Below are 25,251 nucleotides of genomic sequence, written 5' to 3'. Positions count from 1 at the left end.
TTGCAGGAAGCTGCCTTATATAAACAAAAAATAATAATAATGCGTCAAGTGATAAAATGAAGCGAGAAGCATCAAAATAATGTGCAAAGCGATAAAATAATAGAAGAAGCTATCAAGTCTCATGCGATATGATAATTTATCATGCCATCATATCATCCAAAAAGGAAATATCAACGCAACTACTATTCAACCAAGGGTGCCACTCACCAAGAATATTTGTGAATTATAAATGTAAATAGTGAATTTTTTTTGTTTGATTTTTTGCCGTATCATGCAAGCCTGACACTGACAGCGTGCCCACTGACATTCAAAAGGACGCCGCCCGGTCTTCTGATCATCTGCGGTCATCTAATCATCGTGCAACATGCTTTTTTAAATCACATGAGCGTTAACTTCCATAAAACGCAATGTTTCTTATTTTTTTAGTGCAACTAAGTAAATCTACCCCCTAGTTTGCACCTTTATTACAGGCTGTCTGACACACCCATAGGAGATTGACTTGTATTTGTTTCATTTTAAGAAAACTGCAGCTACTTTTCCCCAGCATGTATGGTGTGTTTGTTGTATTTGAATATGCTCTGCTCTGAAGTCAGGATCTGTCACAGCTGCTATGTTATGATAAAATGTATCAAACAACTGCTAGACTCATTTCTTGCCAAGGCAAGTATCAATTGCACTTACTATCTTGTGCTGAAGCCCTTTATCATCCCAGAAATATAACTCAGTTGGGCGTGAGAGTTCCTAGAATTTTTACATTCTCTTTTTCTCTCATCTAGTGTTGTCCTGTATTTTTTGTTTTGTTTTAATCTATTCAATTGGTTTCTGATTACTTAGTTAACTTGAACCTAATACACCGCTGTCATCAGATAACATGTGCTTTGTAGGCGACTGCTCACCTCCATTTTTCTATAATAGCTGTGCCAAACTGTAATACAGTCTCAAAAGCTTTTACAGCGACAGATGGGCTATTCTGAAATCTATTGCTGTGTTCTGGAGAATTTGGCTATAAAATGTTTCTGCTGACTTACATTACAGATCAAATATCTAGCTCTCTCTTTTTTTTTCTACAGGAAAACAAAATGTAGGCAGCTGTTTACCTGTATGGTCATATTTGGTATGGTATTGAATTAGTTGTAAAGCAATCTATTTGTAAAGGGCACATATGTTAATAACTGTTCTTTTTAGTTCAATATTAGCTTACAAAGTGCCAGTATGATGAATTTTATATATTAATTTGTAAAAACTATGATGTGAATAAGATTTATTCCAGTTACAGAATAGTAGCTTCCCTTAAATAATAAACTGCTTATCCATAATGATAGCTTGAGGTCCCCTGAGGAAGCAGGATGAAAATGTATGTCCAGGCAGAGTTGTGATGGATGGATTCTGAGAACTCCATGTTTTATTCCACTCAATTTAATGGGTTTTAAGTTTTTGCTAACAAAACTAATAGGAATGTGAAAAGTGCAATTTTTTTTTAAATTTTATGATGTTTCATGGGTTTCATTTAGTTTTAGTATGTGCTCTTTTGTAATAGCATGCATTAGAAACAAAATAGTGCGCACAAAATCAGGATGCATGCAGAAAAATGGTTCTGTTTGGTATATTCATTTGGTTTGCTTGGCTTTGGTTCCCGCTGGACTTTTGGCAAGTCTTGTGGGGGTCAGGAGGGTCCCCCAAGACTTGCCAAAAGCCCCTGGCGGTCCAGCGAGGGTCCGGGAGCGATCTCCTGCACTCGGGCCATCGGCTGCCAGTAATCAAAATGGCGCCGATAGCCTTTGCCCTTACTATGTCACAGGGGCTACTGGTGCCATTGGTCAGCCCCTGTCACATGGTAGGAGCACAAGATGGCGCCGGCCATCCAGTGCTCCTACCATGTGACAGGATCTGGTCAATGGCACGGATACCCTGTCACATGGTAAGGGCAAAGGGCCATCGGCGCCATTTTGATTAGTGGCAGCCAACGGCCCGGGAGTGGGAGGATGGCCCGGAGCGGGAGATCGCTGGAAATTGCTCCCGGGACCCCCACTGGACCACCAGGTACCTGTAAAAAGGTTTTGGGGGGTCGGAGGGTGGGGGAAGCTAAGGGGTTACTTTTAAAGGATCGGGGTGGGTTTAGGGGTTATTTTTGTGTGCCGTTTTTCCCGCCCTCCCCCAAAACGATAAGGGAACCCCCACGATCAATATCATGGGGTTTTCCTATCGTTTTGGGGGAGCCCCCGATTTCTGACTATTTTGAAAGTATCGACAATATTTTCAATCGTCCAAAGCCTGATTCACATCCCTAGTTCTGAGGACTGGACTGAGAATCACTGAATTAGACAGTTACACTGGAGGGTGATGCTCCCTTTTAACCATGGATCACATAGCATGAATAGCTTGCCACCCTCATTGCCAAATTCTGTCATCACCAAGAATGATAAGCAGAGACAAAGATTTATTTATTTATTCAAATATTTTTATTCCACCAATTATAAAATAGTTATGCTAAGTGGATCATAATATTCACATTTAAACAATCTTAAAATACAAACATGATAAGCAATCCCAGTAAAATTAATTACAATCAATCCAACAAAATCTTCTTAAATAACAACTGAAAATGCTTGCAAAAAAAGCGAGCATTTTAATTTCTTTCTGAATACCTTAAAATCTGTCAGCAATCGAATCTCTTCGGGTAATGCGTTTTATAAGACTGGACCTGTAGTCTTGTAAGTAAACAGCCTTTACCCCTGGAATTTCTAACAACTGTGAATCCACAGAATACAAAATTTTTGCTGGAAGGTCCTGGAAAACAGTCCAGATAAATAAATTGGGGCATCCATCCACTGGGCCATATACACCAAAGTCAAAGTCTTAAATGTAATTCTTTGTTAACTGGCAACAAATGAAGTTGTTTAAGGAGTTACAGGCTCACTCTTCAAAAAGGTCTAATAACGAAAGCTCATTGTGATGCCAAGGCCTCCACGTTTTGCATACATGGTCAGAGATTCAGTGCCTTAAATACATGACTTGGTTCTCAGCCACTCTCCTAAGACAAGATTTTTCTCAAGCACTCCTTCCTGTGGAGAGAAAGACACCACACCAGCACCTTTCTGAGGGAAGGGCATCTCATGAATGATCCACGAAGGGAAACACCCTACAACTGCTTCTCCTGTGCTCACAGGAGCATAGACGTTTTATCATGCCTATGCCTGAAAAAATTTATTCTTGCCTGACATCACTCATGGGCCCAGAGTCTGTTGAGACCACTGTCTACACTACAAAGGAACAGATTGTGGATCCCCTTTACACAATGAATGTGCTTTAATCATGCTACTGTCACTTCAGAATCAAAACAGAATGTACCTTCTCCTTTTTTTTCACTTGCAGGACTCTGCCAGTCAGCTTTTATAATACAAGCAATCAAATCAAATTTAATACAAACCTACCACTACCATTTATTTGGTCTGCTAGAGCAAAAGTTCCAATCCTGTCCTGAGGTACACATAACTTGTCTAATTTTCAGGATACCTGTAATGAATGTGTTTGAATCCGAGGCCACTCCGATTTTGGAGCGGCCTCGGAGGGAACTTTCCTTTGCCCTCCCTTCCCCTACCTAATCCACACCCCCGGCCCTATCTAAACCCCCCCCCCTTACCTTTGTTGGCAGATTTACGCCTGCTTTCAGCAGGCGTAAATCTGCGCGCACCAGCGGGCTGCTGGCGCGCCATCACCCGACCCGGGGGCTGGTCCGGAGGCCTCGACCACGCCCCCGGGCCCGCCCCCGAAACGCAGCGTCATTTATGGAACGCCCCCGACACGCCCCTTTTACGAAGCCCCGGGACTTACGCGCGTCCCGGGGCTCTGCTTGCGCCGGCGGCCTATGCAAAATAGGCGCGCCGGCGCACGAGGGCCCTGCGTGCGTAAATCCAGCCGGATTTACGCGCACAGGGCATTTAAAATCCGGCCAACTGTGTTAGTATATGTTTCTAGGTGACAATAATTGTATAAAGTATTCCAAGTGAGTTATTATGGGTATGTAATTAATTTCTCAGTATCAATGATTACTGATCAATATTTGTGGAAGGAAACATGATTTTTAATTCATAGTGCAGTGAACGGGTGTTAATTTTCACTAGGTGAAGCAAATTGTTAGGTTAGGTTTTGTAATCATTTGTTTTATCCATTTGGCCTCAGTCTTTATTGCTTTACTGTGCATTCAGAGGAAAGATGTTACTTGTAGCTTGAACATATGCATTCATATTTTAAATAAAAAATTATGAGCAGCAAAATTAACTGTAGAGTGTGTGCGCAACATTGAATACCTTTTATATCTATTGCAGGAGAGTCTGCTGTGAAATGTCTTTCAATGTATTTCAAATCCGTCTTCAGTTACAAAGCAGTGAATATTTAGAAAAGTTATCAAACTAACATTATCTAAATAACTTGTGACATATGTTCAGTGGGTCAAGTCTCCTGCTGAATATATTCACCTAAAGCTATTTGACTAACATCACCCAGAACACATTAAATCTAATCAGATATATTCTGAGTATAGCTGGGTAGATTGAAAAGGTATCCTGGCAATTTTACTCCGGGTATATTCTGAATATAATCAGGTAACAAAACAAATACTTTCCTGGCCTTCAGGCTCAATTTCCTCCCCTCCCCCCCCCACACACACACTCTCATAAATACAAGAATTGCGGGATAGTGTCCGATTCCCCCCCCCCCCCAATCTACAAAAGAAACAAAAAGACATAGGTCATAGTGGCCCAAGGCTGCCCCTACTCTCTCCACAACATTTAAATGAAAGATATTGAGCCCCTTCTTGGCCCCCACCCACCCGCAACCTCTGCCCACCCACCTGAAGCTCCCCAAACCCCCTAAGCCGAGCTGGGAGTGGCTAGGGTTGAAGGTGTATGCTTTCAGCGTTGCTGTGAGAGCATGTCGGAAGCTGCTAGCTCCCCGCTTGGTTCTGGGGGTTTGAAGGGGGTCTGGGTAGGTGGAGAGGGTGAGGCAGAAGTTACAGGGAGGTGGGGTAAGGGGCAGAACAGGGCTCAGTTGATTTCATTTAAATATTGTGTAGGGGGGGGGGGAGGCAGGGTAAAGTTGCTATGGCCCCAGTCTTTTTTTATTATTGTTATCTTGGGAGCCGGGAAGGAGAAAGCGAATAGGGCGCTAGCATACTTTAAAGTATTTGGGCTGTTGGTGGGTTGGGCTTGAATACCCAGAAGTTTTTGTTTTTTAATATACTTAACCAGCTATAGTCTTAATATCGCTGGTTAAGTATCAAGTTATCTGGGGACACATACTTCAGTCACTTTAGGACTGATCTGAGGCAGCACTAGAGCTATCCAGATAGCACTGAATAAATAAAATATCATCAATAGCATTGCTCTGCTCTGGAATACCTCTGGCCCATCCTCTTCTTTGACTAAGTTTCAGCAAGATAACTGCTTAGTCCATTAAGTCAGGGGCAATAACAGGATTTTTAAAACCCACTGTTTTCTGGCTTAGTCCCAAACTTAGCCAAACGCTTTGAATATGGATCTCCAAGTGAAGCAATTTAAATTATGCTTGAATTTTTCTCTTCTCTACCTGTAGTCCTGAGCTCAATGATGCAACTGAATCATGGTTTGCAGTCGTTTTTGAGAACTTCCATTACAAGATATTTGAGTTTGGCTAAACATTTGGTCAAAGTGTGACTCAGCTAAGGTGCTTTGTTAGGGATGTGTCAGTCTATATTTACTTCCAGAATCAATTTAAAATGCATTCTATTTCAGTTTTAGTCCATATTTAGCTTTTCCTTATACCAAATAAGTTGAATTGTCTGAGCTTTAAAGGTATTAGAGGTGGACTATACAATGAGGAAAAACATTACTCTCTCATTGTATATTTCTCTTAAAGTGACTGAAAATCAATTGACAATGTACTGAAACAAAATCAATTGACAATGTACTGAAACAAAATCAATTGCAAGTGCCCTAAAACAAAAGTACAGGAAGGATACATTTCAAACAACTATACCAGTGGTATTTATGCACATATATGGCTGCGTGTAGTTTTACAATAATATTTTTTAACCTGCACTTATCACATATGTACATATTATAAAATATGCATATTTTTACTCCCAACATATGAGCCTATCTGTGCTTATGCATGAATACATGCAATGCATTGAAAGCACATATATCAATGCACTGAATGTACCTAATTTTCCTGATATTTTAAAAATATATGTGTGTAGATTTTACCATGAATGTAAAGTAGGATTTATTCAAATCCCGATATATGTGTGTAAGTTGGTCAATTTTAAAACATTTGCATGGAAATAAAATTAACCAGTTTACCAATGTATTTATTTATTTAAAATATTTTATATACCATCATTCATAATTACTTCATAACGGTGTACATAAACCTTAAGGCATTAAAATACATCAGCATAAGAACAACAATCAGACATAATAGTAAGATATAAAACAATTAAACACCAGTTCACCCAGTCCATCTCCAGGTCAATGAGACCTGGTTCTTCAGTCTGAACTCCCAACAGTTCACTCAGACCTTTCACCCTGTCAGTAGTACACAATAATCATGTTTAATATTACTTATGGCAAATAGCAGGTTTAAAAATACCTGAGTAGGTTTGCAAATGTACACGTGTCTTTTAAAGTATCAACATTACCTAGATTTATCAAATCACAGTAAATATAGCAAAAATAAGGCTCATTAGCATACTGCAATAAAAAGATGGGTGTGGTTAGAAAAATTAATGAAATACCACATCACATCTGTAATTATAGCAAAGCACAACACTCTTTCATGTCGCATGACGTATTTAAGCATTGCACGTCATTTTACATATGGCACGTTTTGTTTCTATTTGGTTTATATATATACTGGCTTCCTCCAGCTGACTCTTTGGGAGTGTGTCAGGAGTTGGAGAAAGAGGTTGGAGCGAGTTGGTGGTTAGTTGGAGTTTAGGAGATTTTTCTAGTGATTACCTGAGTGAGTTGTCCTGTTTAGTGTTCTCATCTGTTTTTCTTTACCTTTGTTTCTTATCTTTTTCTGTATGTGGAAGTTTTTGTATGTTTGTCTTGTTTGTCTCTTTGTCCCTGTGTGTGGAGGAGAGGAGTGGTGGAGGATTAGTGAGAAGAGGAGTGGTATGGAGAGGAGTAGTTAGCAGGAGAGGAGGCAATGTGGAGAGAGAGGAGAGGCATGAGGAAAGGAGGGAGGAGGAAGGCAGGAGGGAGAAAAGGAGGAGGTACGAGGAGGGCAGGAGGGAGAAGAGGAGGGAGGAGTCAGGCAAGAGTGATACGATGAGGGGAACTAGAAGGAGGAGTAGGGACAGAAGGAGTAGTGGATAGGGAGGAAGGAAGGGATAGGAGATGGTGGGAATGAGAAGGGTCTAAGGAGCTGAGTATAGCAGAAAGAGGATGGCAGGTTAGGGATAGACACAGAGGGTAGAGGGTGGAGAAATTGCCAGTGTAGGTGCAAGAGGGAAGGAGGAAGGGAGGGGAGCAGAGAGTGAGAGTGAGGATATTGTCACCTCTCTGGAGGTGGAAGTGGCAACCCCATCCTGCAGCAGCCAAGCAGAATCTCATCCGTGTCTACAAATTCAGTGTGGAGAACAACGAGCAGCTCATCGCTGGCATCATTCTGAATTACCACCTGCTGCTCAGCAACTTGGCTGCAATAACTTTCAGGGCTTCCAAGGGCTAGATATGGTGGACCATTGCATAGGTCATATCCCGTCAAGGTGGCATCAAGAGAACTGGAGGACAGATGGTCCACTGCTACGGTTAAATAATAAGGTGGCAAGCAGGAACAAATACTTGCACCAGAGGGGAACATAAGAACATAAGAACATGCCATACTGGGTCAGACCAAGGGTCCATCAAGCCCAGCATCCTGTTTCCAACAGTGGCCAATCCAGGCCACAAGAACCTGGCAAATACCCAAAAACTAAGTCTATTCCATGTTACAGTTGCTAATAATAGCAGTGGTTATTATCTAAGTCAACTTAATTAATAGCGGAGCCCCTTGCCCAATCGTCCTGACACCGATGGAGGAGTTCAGATTGTGTGATTGATTCTTTCTGAGAGCAGTCCCAGTCATACTTAAACATTTGGCACATAACCATTTTTAACTTAACAATTCATGATTTACTTAACTGCCTCAAGTATATTCTGTGAGTAAATGGCCAATGTCCAGGATAGGGGATCTTCCTTGCCCTATGATAACCCCCTCTCCCAACCACCACTCTATACTCTTCAATGGATAAAATGGAGACTCCCGTCTTGGGGTAGCTGCAGCAATAAAACTGCTGTACCTAGTAACAGATTTATAAAATGACTGGATGGATATTATTATACTGATGGACGAAAGAATTAAAGCTGTGCCCATGTAATTCTCCAAATGGCAAAATTATCCTTATCATTCTGGATATGATCCAAATTATTTGAAGAAGAGGGTAAATGGATGGGGTAAGATGGGGGCCAGGGTGGGATTGGGGGTGAGAGTGAAAGAAGGGGAGAGGTGGAAGTCCTAAAGTGTGCACCTGGGCAGGGTTGTGTTTTCCAGGATGTCAGCATTTTATTATCTTGATCTTGCCATCCTGTTTTCAACTTGAATCTTTTAGCCTATTATGAAGTTTCTGTTTTCATGGATACTGACTGATTGCTTGCCTCACAACGAAGTTTAGTATAAAACAGTTACTCTGTACAGGATTTGCAGCTGCACTCTTAACTCTGAAGAACCAAATGTTTGTTTATTAACATTATCGACATTATTAAAATTGGATAACAAGCAGCAGGAATAAGAATAAAGTTATGATTTGTTAACTTAGGAGCTCTATGAAACAGCATGAACCAGTAAAACCTCTTGAATTTTTACAATAAATCAAGTCGCACAGTGATCAGCAGGATACAGTTTAATCAAAGCATAGCTTGAATTTGATGTTACATTTTCTCTAAGCCATTACACAGCATTTTAGGAGTGAAGAGATCAACACTATAAAAACAACTAAATCATGATCAAGGCATTGCTGGCGAATAAAAGCAAACTTCTTTGTGAGTTCCTCCTCTAGAAGGAATTTGCAGCAACAACATTTTTATAATAAGTCTTATTAAAAATAATTAAGACAAGAACTAAGACCTTCATAGCCCAGATACTGTAAATAGGTCTTGTGCCTAATGGAGGTGATGGCACATAGGTATCTATGATAACATAAACACACTGCTTCTCTTGAAGCATCATGTCCTAAGCTGGAATACTGTGCCATGAATTGTTTGTGGATTTAATGATTGTGTATGTTTTCTCTGTGATCCACCAATATTTGTGGATTGGTGGACTATAAAAGTATAAATAAATAAATAATACATAGATAAATAAATAAACAAACAATGGTCATAGGAAATAGGATTTCTATTTATGTCTCACTTTTGCACTCTGAACACCACCTCACCCTGACAGAGATGATTGAGATTGCACGGGTGTTGTATAACCTTTGCCTCCCCCCTTCCCCAGTGCCCCACTGGATTATCCCACTAATAGAATTTATGTACCATTTTCTAGGCCATTCAATTTGGAATTTAACAGTATCTTACACATTACTTAAATTTGTTATGTATGGCCGGATCGTACAATAGTGAAAAACAGCATTAGATTGACGATATTAAGAATATTGCATTTCATGAGGCACGTGATGCTGGAGCAACCTTTATTACAAAAAAACGGATTGTCAAAAAATTAAGTTGAAGTGAAAGCTGAGTTCAGAGGACATGGGGCAAGAATGATGAGTGTTTTACTGAATTTGGTGATGGTCAACCACTAAAATTGTTCCAAAAAAGCCAAACAATTATAGAAAATTCCATCAACAAGCATTAAAAAGGCTCTTAACCACTAACATGAATAATTTTGGATGAGAGGAGGAAAAAAGTTGATAGAGGAACAGTGTATTTTTATCAAATCAGGACTGGGATCCTGTTGCTTCATGTTTTTCGAAACCATTGAAAACCAAAATCCATATCCAAGACAGACTGTGGCTGACACATTGCTTACGAAATTGGGATGAAGAGTATTTCTTTCATTTACTGCCTACTGGCAAAGTTTTCATTTGGTCAGTTTGAAAACCAAATTTTCATGATTGAGTTTAGTCTAAAACTTGAAATTAGCGATGTGGAACATTATCACTAAATTGTCAGAAACTCTTCTTGCATTGGTCTTTTTGTCATGTTCACAGCGAAGAAAATGTGGGTAATCAAAGAACATGAGGAATCTTGGTATGGTGCCTATTTTCAGAATATGATTTTAGCCAAAACTTTTATCCCATTTTTGAGTGAGCCAGAAATCGTTTTGTTAGTAGGCGAAACTGCGTTTGCACATGAAAAGGTGCAATGCATGTGAGCCATTGCCACATGATTTTAATATGATGCTGAAACCTCACCTGGATAACTTTAGAGGAGGTGCTTCCTCCGCAGGGGCAGCCAGACGCACACTTCTCCATCTTCTAGACACGTGGAACGTTGTGGATGTGTGGAGACAGCGTTTTCCAAGATTCAGGCAATACACTTTCTGCTCCCAAGTTCACTCCACATATATACGCACTGATTATCTTCTCATAGATAAAAGCCTTCAGAATAATATACAGAGAGCAGAGATAGAAACGATCACGTGGAGTGATCATGCGCCAGTCTGGATAGATCTATCAAGGATATATCCCGGGGCACACAATATTGGCATCTAAACGAGAGCCTTCTAGAGGATATCCAGTACGTTAAACGGGTAGAAAGCCTACTACTTGACTTTTTTCCAAAACCAGAACACTACAGAATCCTCCCCTACGATGATTTGGGAATGCTCTAAGGCATACATCAGGGGAGAGCTAATATCCTGGGCCTCTTATTGTAAGCGTATCAGGGATGAAAAAAGGTCGATGCTACTTCAAGAAATCAAATCTTTATCCCGACAACATATGTCACGACCAACAGGTCCTATATACAAGCAGTTATCTACGGTGCAACATGCATGTTTAGGGCTCATGCCCTAAACATCACCAAACAAACATATTTCGAGGGGGGTAACAAGGCAGGTCGACTATTAGCGCGCCGTCTCAAGGGGGCATTGCTTCATAACAGTATTGCTAAGATTAAGAACACACAGGGGATTATGATGACTAATACCATAGACATCCAACAATGTTTTACAAATTTCTATGCTGATCTATACAAGTCGCAATCTGACATCTTGCTGCAGGATATAGACAGATATCTGGTTGCTGCATCTCTTCCATCCCTGACAGAATCACAACGGGAAATCCTGGATAGTCCTATCACCATATTAGAGGTCCATAAGGTGATTAAAATCTTGAAAGCTGGCAAAGCCCCTGGCCTCGATGGCCTGACTAGCAATTATTGTAAAACCTTCTCTACCACCCTTGCACCCTTCTTGACAGAAGCTGTCAATACACTACGGAGCGGGGGAATATTGGCCCCCATTCCAACACAGCTGGTATATCAGTCATTGCTAAGCCGGGCAAAGACCCCACCTTATGCAGGTCATACCGACCAATATCACTTATAAATCTTGACCTTAAACTATTAGCGCAAATTCTTGCAGAGCGTCTCAATGTAATGCTGTCCGAACTAGTACACCATGACCAGGCGGGATTTATCCCAGGTCGATCTGCCTCTGATAATGTTCGTCGAGCGATAGATCTTATATGGTGGGTACGTAGAGAAAACATCCCAAGCGTGCTACTGGCTGTCGATGCAGAAAAAGCATTCGATATGGTGCACTGGCCATTTCTGTTCTGTACGCTTAATACGGCCTAATCTCCCTTGCTTCCTCCAACCTTACATCTGCAGCAGGCTCAATGGGCCTTGATCTGCTGACTCTTTCTTCAGGCGTGGGTGATGAGGTACATGTGCAGCTGCTTCAACATCTTTCCAAGCTTCTTTTTTTATCCCCAAAACGGACTTTCTGCCATATGGTGTCAGCCAAAAAAAATTCTGGGTCAGTGACCCAGCATGACTTGGCACAAAAGCACAACTATTCCCTATGTTACAGGCTGTTCTTTTGTCTCCTTTTCTAGTATATTATCGTGATCTCTGTTATCTAAAACTGTGGCACCAAATGTATTCATTTAATTTAAAACTTCAAAAGGTACCCAGTTAAGAAACCATAGAAATAAAGGTTCAAATTACATAAGGATTATATTTTCTAAATGATTATTAATTAATTTTGTTCTGTGTGCTGTATTTATTGCTTCATGGGTACTGCCATTCTTTCAAGTTCCATACATGCTAATCCTCATTGGCTTATATGAAAATGATTTTGTTGGATGAGTTTTGGTAATAGAAAGTACAACGTTGAACTTAACAGACTATCTTTGTTTTATATAATGTTTTAGATAATTTTGCACAAAGTCCCAAGAGTCAAATATCAGAATGCATGTCATGTGACAAAACACTTCTCAAATAACATTCAACAACACATCTCAAGAAATTGTACTGTGACGACAAAGCTTAAACAGGCCGATACAGAACGGTGTTCTCAGCCGAGCACACCATTTAGGCCCTGTTTGACCGCACATTTTACATGCGCATTATTACCCCTAATAATGTAAGGGGTAATAGCGTGTGGAAAACATGCAGTTAACCCCCCCGAAACTAATAGTGCTCATCACATGCAAATGCATGTTGATGAGCCTATTAGTTATCCACGCGGGATACTGAAAGTAAAATGTGCGGCCAAGCCGCACATTTTCCTCTCAGAAATGAACGCCTGCGTTAATCATGGACAACACCAGGAAAGTGTACAGAAAAGCAGAAAAAACTTTCTGCAACTATAACTTAATAATTGTTAATGGTCTTTACGTTTCATCACTCCAAATCACATTAAATTTTCACTGATGGTAACTGTGTTGTTTGTACCTATGACTGTGTATGTAAAACTGCACCCTAAAACCCCCCCCCACCCCCCCCCCCCCCCCCCAAGTTACTAGTGCCTCTCTTACAGTGATATAAAAAGTTCAATTATAAGTGAGCTCCCTCCCCTCCCCCTCCCTCTCCCTCTTCCCCTCTCCCCCCCCCCACCCCAAACCGGTATTTGTGATAAATTCCATTTTGGCCAATAACGCACAGGAAAAAGGTATAGTTATTTCTGGCGTTAAAATCTGTGTTGCTCTGCGTTACTTTATTGCATGACATTAACCAGCCCTCATTTCTATTTACTCTGCCCAAATTCCTCCCACTCTAATACAAATTTTTTATTTGAATATGCGTTTTGTGATGCAGTATTTAACACGCTCATTACAGCATTATCGCGAGTGTTAGGCACCAAACGCACGCGAAAATGCCCTAACGCATTTTGATAAATGACCCTGATAGCTGGATAACTGTAGGATTAGCTAGATAAACTTTCCAGCTAAATATAGAAGGAAAAAAATGTAATAGAACAAATTGTGCAAGAGAACATTTATGCAGAAAGCACTGTGACCCTTTGAATTGGTCAAAGGTTGCACAGAGATGAAGAAAAATAAAGTTTTGGGCAACAGGATCAATATTTCAGAACTATGCAAACAAGTTAATTTGTACACTTGCTGTACTTTTTTTTCTCTACTTTTTTCAAAGCTTCAAACTGGCCTTTACAGTGTTATCTTGCAGGGATGGCCAACTCTGGTCTTCAAGGGCCACAAATAGGCCTGGTTTTCCGGATATCAGTAATATATATGCAGTAGATATATTTACAGAGAGTGAAGGCCGTGCATTTAAATCTATGTCATGTATATTCATTATGGATATCCTGAAAATCAGGCCTGTTTTTTTTCTCTCTTGAGGAACAGAGTTGGCCATCCCTGTTCTTGAGATATTGTTGTTAGATAGATGCATTCATTGCTCAGCCTGAAGTGGGTTAATTGTTTTCTTCTTTCTTGCTTTTCAGTACAAGCAAGTGGAACAGTACATGTCATTCCACAAGTTGCCCTCTGATATGCGCCAGAAGATCCATGATTATTATGAGCACAGATACCAAGGCAAGATCTTTGATGAGGATAATATTCTTAATGAGCTCAATGATCCTCTGAGGGAGGTAAGATGAAAATATAGATTCAATCTGTAGCATATACTATAATGCCAAGTTATTGACTGGAAATGGTTTAGGAAAAGATGTGTGTTTGTTGGGGGAAACAAAGATAATAAGGAATGACAAGGTATAGTTGCAAAGTTAGCTGTTTGATATAATTCTAGATAAACTACTTTATTATATTGTAAGTAGAACATTGCTTTCTGTGTCCTGACATGATCTGATCGACTCCTAAAAACTTTCTCCTATTTACTCCAGGACATTTCATGCTTGGTTACCCCTCACCAGAACTCATGTCTAATGGCTCCTCCCTGATGTCCTTGTGTTTTCTTTTTTCCAGTCTTAGCCTTCATTTGCTTTTAAAGATTGGAATTTACTCCTTAGGCTTCTGCCTCAACCGTGAATTCCAAGATTATTCTGATTCCTCAATTCTATTACACATGAACTCAGTGAATTGTGATTTGGGGTTCAATAGACAACAGATTTGTGATTTATTTGCATGATTTTTTAATAAGATAGTCAGGAATGATGACTTTTATAAAAATGTTTTTCCAGATCAGAACTAAGGTCCCTATGTATGAAGCATTTTTCCCAGAGACACAATATATCTCCAAAATCACCCTTCTCTAAGGATTCTGAAAAATAATTGATCAAAACATTGCTATGCTTGATCACAATCACAGAAGTGTTAAATGGAGAAAAATAAATTTAGATCCAAGTCCAATAGATAGTAGATTCCAGATTTTAAAAGTGAGAGGAAAAAGCAAAGAGGAAAGATGCAGCTCTTGTTAACATTACTGTATTAAAGTTGCCAAAATATGTATCCATTTACTCATCCTTATAAGAGTAGCTTAGTGGTTAAAGCAACAGGATTGAACCAGGGTAGCCAGGGATCATATCTTGTTGCTGATCCTTGTGACATTGGGCAAGCTACTTCACCTTTCATCAACTCAGGTACAAACTTAGGGGGTCATTTACTGAGCAGGGGACAAATACCATAAGGGCAGGACTGGTGCAATGGTCTGTAGTACCTTGGCAGACCAATATAACACCACCCGTTCCAAACCCACCCTGACTTGAATGTGTCCCTCTGATAGTGGCATATATAGAGAGTTATGGTTACCCTCTCACAACTTTCTCTCCCTCTCTCTTTTTCTCTCTTCCTTTCTCTGCTGTTGCCCCCTTCTTTCTCATTTTGAAAATGGTGCACACGAGTACCCCAATGGCACCCCATCCACTGATACTGCCCTAGGTGGCTGCTTAGTCCCGCCTAATGGTTGTGCCGGCCCTGCTGGGGAGGGGGGCATTGTTCCCTCAGTGTATTTCCCTTCCCACAAAAAAATATCATCAGCTCCCCATGATATTTTTTCTCATGGAAAATCTTTGCAAGCAATAATATTATGAAGAAAATGGTGGCCCCCCTTTGCATAGTGCTGCCATCATCTTAAAAGGCCATGATGGCCAAATCACCCCCCCCCCCCCCAACTGCATAAAATACTCCCCACCCCCTTTCACCTGTAGAGGCAGCTCAAATGTAAAAAAAGAAAAAAAAATTTGAATCAGGCAGCATTGCCCTGCTCCCTTCCAAAACCCTGCCCTTTCTAAAATCCTCCCCTGACTAGGTTTGAACCTCCCCCACTCCCTTGTCCTCCCAACCCATAAATCCTATACCTTTGATTAGGTCTCTGGGAGTCTACTGGGATCTGGAGCTCCCTCTAGAATCCAGGCTAATTGCTAGAATATTCCAAAATACCCTCAACCGGCCCTTGCCCCATGGCTGGATGGCACCATTGTGAAAGATGGCAGCAATTAGCCCAGAGCCTAGGGGGTACCTTCAGCTCCACTAGACCTCAGGGATGTCCTTTAGACTATCAGGGATGTTATCTAAGGTATGAAGAGGTCTGAGGGAGGCCACTAGACTATCAGGGACTTAATCCAAGGTATGGGGGGGGGGGAAGAGGGGAGGATTGGAAACCAGGGGGAGTATTTTGAAAGAGGAGGGATTTGTTAAGGGGGACTGGGCATTTCTGTGTGATTTAAAAACATTTTTTATTTTTTTACTTTTAAGCTACTCAGAACCTCTAGAGGTGTTTCACTTTGGAGGAAGGTGCTTTTTCAGGTCATAGTGGCTCTTTATATTTTGTGGAAGAGCATCGGGACGTGCATTAACAATCTGGATGCTCCCGCTGAAAAATCTGCTACAGGTACAACTTCTGAGTTATATATTTAATTTTTTTGGCAGATAACATAGCCTATGTTATTTTTGCAAGCCACATTATTGGACTTGAATGGAATTTCCTAAGTCTGAGCTGTTTGCATACATTTGGAAACTTTTTGCATCTAAATTGCATCTCATTCTAATAGGGTTTTTTTCAAATTTAAATATCACACAATATTGCCACAATATGGGTAGGTAAATAGGGTACCAGCAAACAGAAAAAAAAATACAATTACCTGGTATCAGTGGTGGTAGTGGACCAGAGGCTAGGTAAGCCTGTGAAGCTGGGATTAGCAGCGATAGGCCACGAATCAGGGGGAGGCTTCGGGCTATTTGTAGGCGGCAGCATCAGCTGGGTTGAATGCAGGAGAGAGGCTTCTTGAAGCTGCTATAGCTGTGTCAGGAAAACCAGTTGCAGCATTGGGCTGCCTGGGACTGGTCTGGGGGCTGCATTAGAGAGGCCAGCATGAGAGAAGTGGCATCAGGCCTTTGTGGCTGCCAGTGCTTTCCCTGTTGACTTGGCTGTGGTGAGGAAGACAGGAATGGTGGCTAGGGCCTACGCAGGAACAGAGACTGAAGGCCATAGTTCAGGAGATGCAGTGTAGTGGGGCTGCATTTGTGTGGATCAAGAATGAAGACCAAGAATCAGGAAAGGACTGGAAGTTTTTCCGAGGGAGGAGAGAGGCAAGGGTGAGTGAGACCGGGACAAGATGATGCAGCTGCCGGCCTTCCCAATCTCAGCCAGATTATGTTAGCAGCTGAGGAAAGACCCAGAAAGACAGAGAAGAGCAATGGGCTGCGAAGGAGGCAAGACCTAAAACAGCTAATAGAGGGACCCGAGTGATCATTATGGTGTTGGACCGCCATTGTGGCCGGGCCCTCCTGCTGTTCATTGTGCCTTGAAGGGCTGCTGGAGCATGAAACTGCTGTCACTATTAAGTACTGATGGAGTGAGTACCCGAGTTTTGCATCTCTATGGTTAAATTGAAAAAATAAAAAAGTTATAATAGGCGTTATGCCCTTGGGGATGCCCCAGTGCAGTGAACACTACTGTGCTGCGATCTGCAGACATCATCAGTGATATCTGCAGGGACCTGCGGGTTCCAGAGGGGGCTGTGAATTTCATTAAAAATAATCCAAATTAAGTAAAATTAAAACAAAATAAAGATGATGGTCATATGAGAGGACCCTGCAGACCTGATCTACATGTCCTCCTGGCCTGCAAAGTAAGATTTCAAAATGAAGTTTGTCCTGATTGAGCCTCTAATGTTTATGATGTCAAACCCGCCCCACCCCAGTGATCCAAAATCTTGGCAATGAGGTGGTGTCCACCGGAGGGAACCCTGGCAACCGCTACCCAGGCATTGCTTTGGGAATGGGAAATGTGGGTTTTGAGAGACAACTGAGATTTGGCTTTGGGACTTGGTGGGGACTTGAATGCATGTGCTTGGATAGCAGGAAAAGTTTTGCTGCCCAACAAAAAAAACCTTGGTGACTAATTTTAAACTCAAAAGGTCATTGAAAAATGGATAATGGTAGTGTCTGACCACCCTCAAACCTAATGGTCCTTCTCAAAGTATCCTTAGAAAACGAGGAGCACCATGGCAACCAGGTAGCATTCTGAAGCCATAACCTGGGCTACTTAGTGACAGCTTCCCTGGTTACCAGAAGGAGGACTAGTGTAGTAAGCAAAAATACAGTCAAAATGCCAAAAAATTACAGAAAAACAGAGATGTGAAGAAAATTTAAAGATATCAATAATCAACCAACATCAGTGACAGAAACCCCAGCTAGGTAGCAGACGTATTATACATTGTTTAATGGGTACACTACCTAGCCTCTGGGACTATTTCCTGTGATGACAACAGTGAAAGCAGTAATTTCAGATGTCCAGAAATCAGGTGGCAGTTTAGAACTTGTAGCAGTAGCATGAAGAGTTTTGGTCCAAGCAGGAATTCTTTGCTATTGCTCTTCACTAAGGCCAACAAAGTGTATGTGTGAAATAGAACAATTAAAAATAGATATCCAGGCAAGGTAAAGAAAAGAATAGGGACAAGGTAATGATTCAATTTCAGCTGACTCACAGGCACTAGCGTCAGCTTTTGACAGGCTTCTGGGTGGATGGAATCCATGGTTACATTAATGGTGTAACTGAGTTGCATTAGTGAGAGTGAAAAAAAGGGAGCAAAGGGAATAAAAACTATTATTGACACAGTTGTATCAACCCTATAAGGGAGACTGCCTTAGAGAGATGGTTGCTTAAGAACAATCCCTGCTGTGAAACTTCTGCAGCCAAGCAGCAAAAGCATCCGGTGAGTCTTAGCCAAATTCTATGAATAGGAACTCATCAGGCTCCAGTGAAGGAAGCAACTCACGTAATAAAGTTGAAATATAGCGCACCATCACAGGCAGTTACTCCTTCAGATGCAACAGGAAGAGGTTGTCACTCCCATCCCTGAGCCTGGAAGTGTGACCAGATGAGTTAATATAGGTACCTCTCCTTGTTTTCAGATAAGAAAACTAAAATTATCCATTATTTTCTCATGTATCTAATTGTATAGTTCTCAATAAGACGTTGGTGACACTTCACATTAAGGAACACACATATTATAACTGGTTGAAGACTGGACGGTAGGAAATTAGTCTCCCTTTTTGGATTTATTAAAGACTAGCGGTACCCGGCCACGCGTTGCAGTGGCAGAGTCAGGTTCTTTACCCTCCCTCCCCCTTCCCCTTGCTCATTTACCTCAGTCACTCATCCTCCTCCCCCTTGGTCACTCACCCCCCCTTCCCTCCCCTGTCCCCACTCCAACTCTCTCCCCTCACACTCACCTCTCCCCTCATTCTCCCTCCCCTGACACTCACCTCCCCCCTCCTTGTCCCTCCCCTCACTGTCATCTCCCCCGCCTACTGCCTACCCTTCAGATCAGAAAACCTTTGTCTTTCTATTTCTATGGGAATCCCCCACCCCAAACCCCCACCCCAATCCCAACCCTTTAAATCAAATAATAACCCCCCACCCTCCTGCCCTCGCCCAAGACCTGGGAAATTAAAATTGTTGGTGCTACATGTGGTCTGTCCCTGGGCGACTGTGCGCGTTATGTAGCCAAATAGGGGAGTGCCTAACCAAATTTGCACTTCCAAATTTGTTTTGTGGTCTGGGGAGGGCTATTTTGGTTGCGTTCCCGAGATCGTGCAAGTTTAGTGTATGTATTTGTGTGTGAACCTCCCCCTTCCCCAAAAAACAACCCTATGAGAAAAGTTCTCTTAAACTAACCACCCCACACTCTCCTGCCCCCCTCCCCCAGCCCCGCGAAAAACAGTAGCCCCCCCCTGCCCCCCCCCAGAGTCGCTGAATGAATGAAACCTGCCCCCCCTCGTGACCCCTCCCCAAGATTGTTTGCAATAAATTCATTACCACCACCCACCCTCCAGACCCCCCGAGACCTGATAAAAATGTCAGTCGATGGAGCGGGCGTTCAGGAGCGGTCCGGGAGCGATGTATTGGCGTTGGTTCCATCGGCTGCGAGGCACTGAAATGAGTTTCTGACACCCTTTGCCCTTATTATGTCAGTGGGGTAGAGCAATGGCAGTGGTAGGTCCTCTGACATAGTAAGGGCAAAGGTCCGCCGGCTGCCAGTCCTGTAAATGGCACCGAGGGGCCCTCGCCCTTACTATGTCACATGGGCTACTGCCGCCATTGGTGTCCCCGAGTGGCATAGTAAGGGAAAGGGCTGTCGGCGCCATGTTGATTGCTGGCAGCTGACGGCCATAGTGCAGGAGATGTGTCCCGGACCGGTCCTGGCCCCCGCTGGAGACTCCCCGACTTCTGTCAGGTTTTGTGTGTGTTGTGAGGGCCTGGGAAGTAAATAAATTTGGCATGTGTGTGGGGGGTGTGAGGAGGGTGGTTTTGTGTGTGTTGGGAGGCTGTGGGAAGTAAATCAATTTGGAATGTGTGTGGGGGTGTGAGGAGGGTGGTCGGCGTATTTCATCTGAAAAGGAAATAGTTATCTTCCGGCGAAAAAAGTGTGCGAATGTGTTAAAATGGAAGTGAAATGTGGACCTGGACTGGCGAAATGATTAGTGTAGCGTGTGTTAGTGTAAGGTGTAACAGATAGCGCTTATGTCCAGCAGATGTCTCTGTTTTCTGGAAAAAATTTTTAAACCTATTTTACCTGTCACAGGTGTGATATATCTGTAATGTAAGTACAGAAGAACCTTCCTGTATGCGAAATGAAGGTTGTGTCCAAATTTGAAAGCAATCGGTTCAGTGGTTTCTGAGATTAGCGATTTTGTCCAAACTATTTAACATTTTTATTTATATAGATTGGGCCAGTAGGTAGAGAACACCACCAAAGGATTAAGAGCTCCAGCCAGCGCTTTCCAGTTTCGAACCCCAGCAGCACCAGCCAGCCCAAAAACACTTTCAAGATAAACGTGTGCCCACACCACCATTACAACACAACACTGAGCCCAGAAGAGTGTAACAAAACTAAGACTGCATATTGAAGAACAAAAGTAGGAGATAGGAAAATAGAGACAAAGAGAAAGAGTAGAAAAAAAGAAAAGAATGTAAAGATAACATAAACCATGATAGACACAAGAGAAAAGACCAGAAAATAGGGGAAAAAAAGAAAGATAAAAACAATTCATACCTATCTGAAAAGTATTAATAGAAAAATTCTTGCTTACCTGAAAAATATAAGTGTATGCTCAATTCTTAAAACAACAATTCAAATTTAGAATTACCAGAGAAAGCATTTTAATGGTTAGTAGGAAAATCGAAAGAAAATTATACTAATCTGATAGAGTTTTTGTTAGCAGCAGAACCGGTTCTGGGGAACAATTATCTGTATAAGCATACAAGAAAATTGGTTTACTTGTTTAGTTTACTTGTTGAGTTGACAGATTGGTTTAATAATCATTCACTGATAAAACTAAAACTGAAATGTTATTTGAAACTTTTTTTTTTTTGTCGAAATCATTTTTATTGGTAGAAACATGCATCACCTTGATACAAAATGCTAAAGAGTAACACAGTTCAGCGTCCAATTGCTACAAACATTCAAATGTATAGCATTAAGATCACTTGACATGGTTATTCACTGAGACAGTAGCAATGTAGTGCATTTTCCTTTTATAACGCAATTGTTCAACATCATTCATCCTCAAATATCTACCATCAACCCTCATTCGCTATTTGACTCTCCTTCCGACACCTCATTCATACACCCACCTTATCCTACCCACCCCGCCCGAGGAAGCAATGAAAGACCGACCAAGAAGAGACCAGTAGCATTTTGATAAGGTTAGGCTTACTCCCTCCATTCAGCGATTACCCACCCTACCAGGATGCAACCAGAATATGATACTGTCACTATTTTAGATGGCATAGGGGTGCTGTGTTGCAAGAGTTGATAATTATATCCATTTGGCTTGGTACCCAGTCGCTAGGAGATTGTTTTGAACATCTTGTGGCAGCAAGGTGAAGCAGATGGCCCAGCATTCACAGTATCATTTGTCAAGGTTGCTGGTGTTTGTAAGAAAATCTAGCCTTTCCATCTGCATGGCGTTTGCTAGCCTGTAATACCATGCCAGTAGCATAGGCGGCATTCCAAGAGCTGTCCAGTTAGCTAAAATCGTAGGCTAACATTATGGCGGTATGGCCAAACTTATCTGATGAGATACGGTACGCTTTCATTTGCCCTCTCAGACCCGACAAGAGGAGCTTGCCTGATATATGAATCTGAGTGTTAGTACATTGAGAAATGACGGTAAGTACGCCATCCCAGAATGTTTTCAGACTTGAGCAGGTGAGGAGCCGTTGAATTAGCGAACCTGGTTCTAAATTACATTTAATACATGTAGCTGATGGGAGACTGCCCATATGAAAGCTTCACACATCATCACATATGATATGATGTAGTATTTTAAACTGAAGTTCTTTCAGGGATAAATCCCGCAAAGTGGTGTGCATACTTTTGAAACAGGAGAGTAAATAGGCATTGGAAATTTCTTCTCCCCCTGCAGCTCTCCAGTATTGAGCAAATGAGGCTATGTGGTTCTATATTCCTTACCCAGACTGCTCCAGGCTTTGATAGAGTTGCAGACTCGCTGAGCAAAGGTTGATTCCAGGCGTTAAATTTCGTCTGTCCATTTGAAAGATTGCAAGTAGTGGTGTGCTTGCAAATAGGCAAAGAAATGCTTTGGTGATATTTGATGGGTTTGCGTCAAAGTCCCAAAGTCTATTATATTGGGGGACTCTCTATCATAAAAGTGGAAAATGTAAGGTAATCCTTTTTGAAGCCAATCATTAAATATTATCCTGCAATCGCGCCTTGGTAAAAAATCCATGTTGCCCAGGAGTGGTAAGAGTAAGAGACTGCACCGGACATGCCTCCCTGGGCTCGCAACCATCGCCAGGCCAGGCAACAAGGTTGTAATAGCCAAAACAATTTTTGTAGGCCCCCTTACTCCAAGGGTATGTAATCCACCACAGGCTCTAGTATGGTATAGGGTCACCTTAATTTAATTTAAACAACTTTTATATTTTTTTTTAATTTTTATAAATTTAATAAAACTGATGTCCCAAGCGTGCTGATGAACTCCAAATTCCTAATGCCAACTTTGGCTCTCAGTTTGCTATATTTCAAAGATGTAAGATACAAGAAAAACATGAATACTCATCCATTGAGTGTCCTAATCCCGACACGATCGTGTTTCGGACAAAGTCCTGCCTCAGGGGATTCACTTCTGTATCAGCATAGCAACCGACAAAGTCCATCCTTTTTCACTCAGCAAATAACATCCATGGCTTTTGCTTTCTTTTTGTATTATCCGCAGTCTATCTCTAGACGCGCTCGCTAGTAACATGGCAGCACACTGGGGGTTCCCTTTAAGCTCCCTTTACCGGAAATGACAACATCACCATCAGTCTCCAACCACGTCGTCTTCGGACATGTCTGCTCACTGGAGCAGTCTTCAAACAAGTCCGGCTCGGTGAGAAATGACCCACAGTTTTGGGCACACTTCCCAAGTCTTCGGTCAGGTCCTCACTATATCCATATCTGCTCTCTGAAGAAGTCTTCAAAAAAGTCCAGCCCGATGAAATCCATACCACAAATTTAAGCACGCTACCGCAGTCCTCCATCAGGTCCTCTCTACATTGGATGATTATCACAACCCACCATCTAGATATTCCCACAATACTGATAGAACGTTTTAGATTAAAGAATACCAATTGATCTTTTCATTTAATCCAAACGGATTAAATCACTTTGCATTTAATGGTAAATAAGTGGGATGGACATCACTATTCTGCCTTTTGTAATAAAAATGATGTTATGCCTGAGATTTTAGTTATAGAACTGTAGAGATGTTTACAACATTATATGTACTAATAATATCTAGTACTGTTGTTTTGGTTTCTGTGAAACTAACATTTGTCTGCAATGTATGGTTTTATGTTGTAATATGTATGTACTTTTGTATATCGCCTAGGCCTTTTTAAGTGTTAGGCGATTAATAAATTTTAATAAATGAAATGAAATGAAATGAAAATTGTGTTCAGGATAAAAATCCAATATGTTCGCGCTTATTCAAACGTGACTGCATATCTCCCCCTCTCGGACAAGCTCGTACTTGTTCCAGAATTGACCAGCATAAGTCCGTGAAAGTATGCTGTGATTGAATACAATGTTGTACTAACGGAGCTGTAAGTTTTAAAGCCTTTATACAGCTTCTGTGTTCTATCAATCTTGTGCGGACCTTCCTCTTGGTCCGTCCCACATAAACTAAATTGCTTGGGCACTGTATAATGTAAATGACACATACCAAGTCACAAGTGGTTAACGTGTTCAATTTGACAACAACATCAGAATTCAACACCTGCCACTGTTCCCCCGTAAGAGCAAGGGCGCACATATCACAATTGCCACATCTCTGGTGGCCCCCCACCTCAGGGGTCTTCCATGTGGAAACAAAAGTGGATTTAACCACCAGATCTCGAATGTTTTGGCCCCTAAAGAATGCAAATCTGGGACCTGATTGGAATACAGAATGAAGGGCCAAAACCTGCTAATGTGACCGGATGATGTTCACTACCGCGTTTATTTGTCTAGAGTATTTTAATGTGCATGTCAGATGCTGAGAGAAAGGGCTTTGTTGATATTGCAACAATAAAGATGTTGCATATAAACCTCTCTTGAACGCTTTCTTGATGATGGATCTAGGATAACCCCTCTGGGCAAATCTCACAGATAGGATGCTTGCACATGAAATTCCTCTACAGTAGAACAGATCCGCCGCAGTCTCAAGAACTGGGAAATTGGTATTCCATTTTTTAATCTAGTAGGATGATGGCTAGAATATTGTAAATAATGATTTTGATCTGTATCTTTCCTATTCAGCGTGGTTTTGATGTCCCCACCATCGCGCTGAATTAAAATATCCAAAAAGGCTATGGACCGCTGATCATATTGTGCTGTAAATTGTAAATGTATATTCAAGGTATTCAACCATTGTAAAAATTGCTTCAAACTTTCCAAAGATGCTGACCAAATGAAAAATATGTCATCTATATATCGTTTGTAAAGCAGTATGTTTTGAAACCAATGTGATACATACAGAAATTGATCCTCAAAATGGGCGACATATAGATTAGCAATATCCGGGGCAACCGTAGCCCCCATCGCTACTCCCTTTGTTTGAAGATAAAATGTGTCATCAAACTTAAAGAAATTTTTGAACAACACCAACTCCAACAAAGTGAGTAAGAAGCCCGTAGGAACTGTATGTGGGCGTGGACGAGCCTGAAAAATCTTTTTCATAAAATCAAACGCTTCCCATTGGGGGATGTTGGTATATAGAGAAGAAACATCTAGAGTGACTAACCAGCAATCCCCAGGTAAATCTGATATGTCTTGAAGGAGCCACAACATATGGGATGTGTCTTGTAA

General features: G+C 41.5%; 1 protein-coding gene across 1 annotated transcript in view; it reads left to right on the top strand.

Moving 5' to 3' along the window:
- Window positions 1-13,520: 13,520 nt before the first annotated feature.
- Window positions 13,521-25,251, top strand: part of LOC115100796 (potassium/sodium hyperpolarization-activated cyclic nucleotide-gated channel 1-like) — a 315,046-nt gene continuing 303,315 nt past the window's right edge. Inside the window, exons 1-2 of the mRNA XM_029619687.1 lie at window positions 13,521-13,577; window positions 13,936-14,082. Coding sequence (XP_029475547.1) covers window positions 13,521-13,577; window positions 13,936-14,082 — 204 coding nt within the window. The remainder of the gene's footprint in view (window positions 13,578-13,935; window positions 14,083-25,251) is intronic.

The sequence above is a fragment of the Rhinatrema bivittatum genome, chromosome 1, assembly GCF_901001135.1.
Source record: "Rhinatrema bivittatum chromosome 1, aRhiBiv1.1, whole genome shotgun sequence".
Lineage (NCBI taxonomy): Eukaryota > Metazoa > Chordata > Amphibia > Gymnophiona > Rhinatrematidae > Rhinatrema > Rhinatrema bivittatum.
The sequence above is the reverse complement of the archived record's forward strand: the minus strand, read 5'-3'. Positions and strand labels throughout refer to the sequence as shown.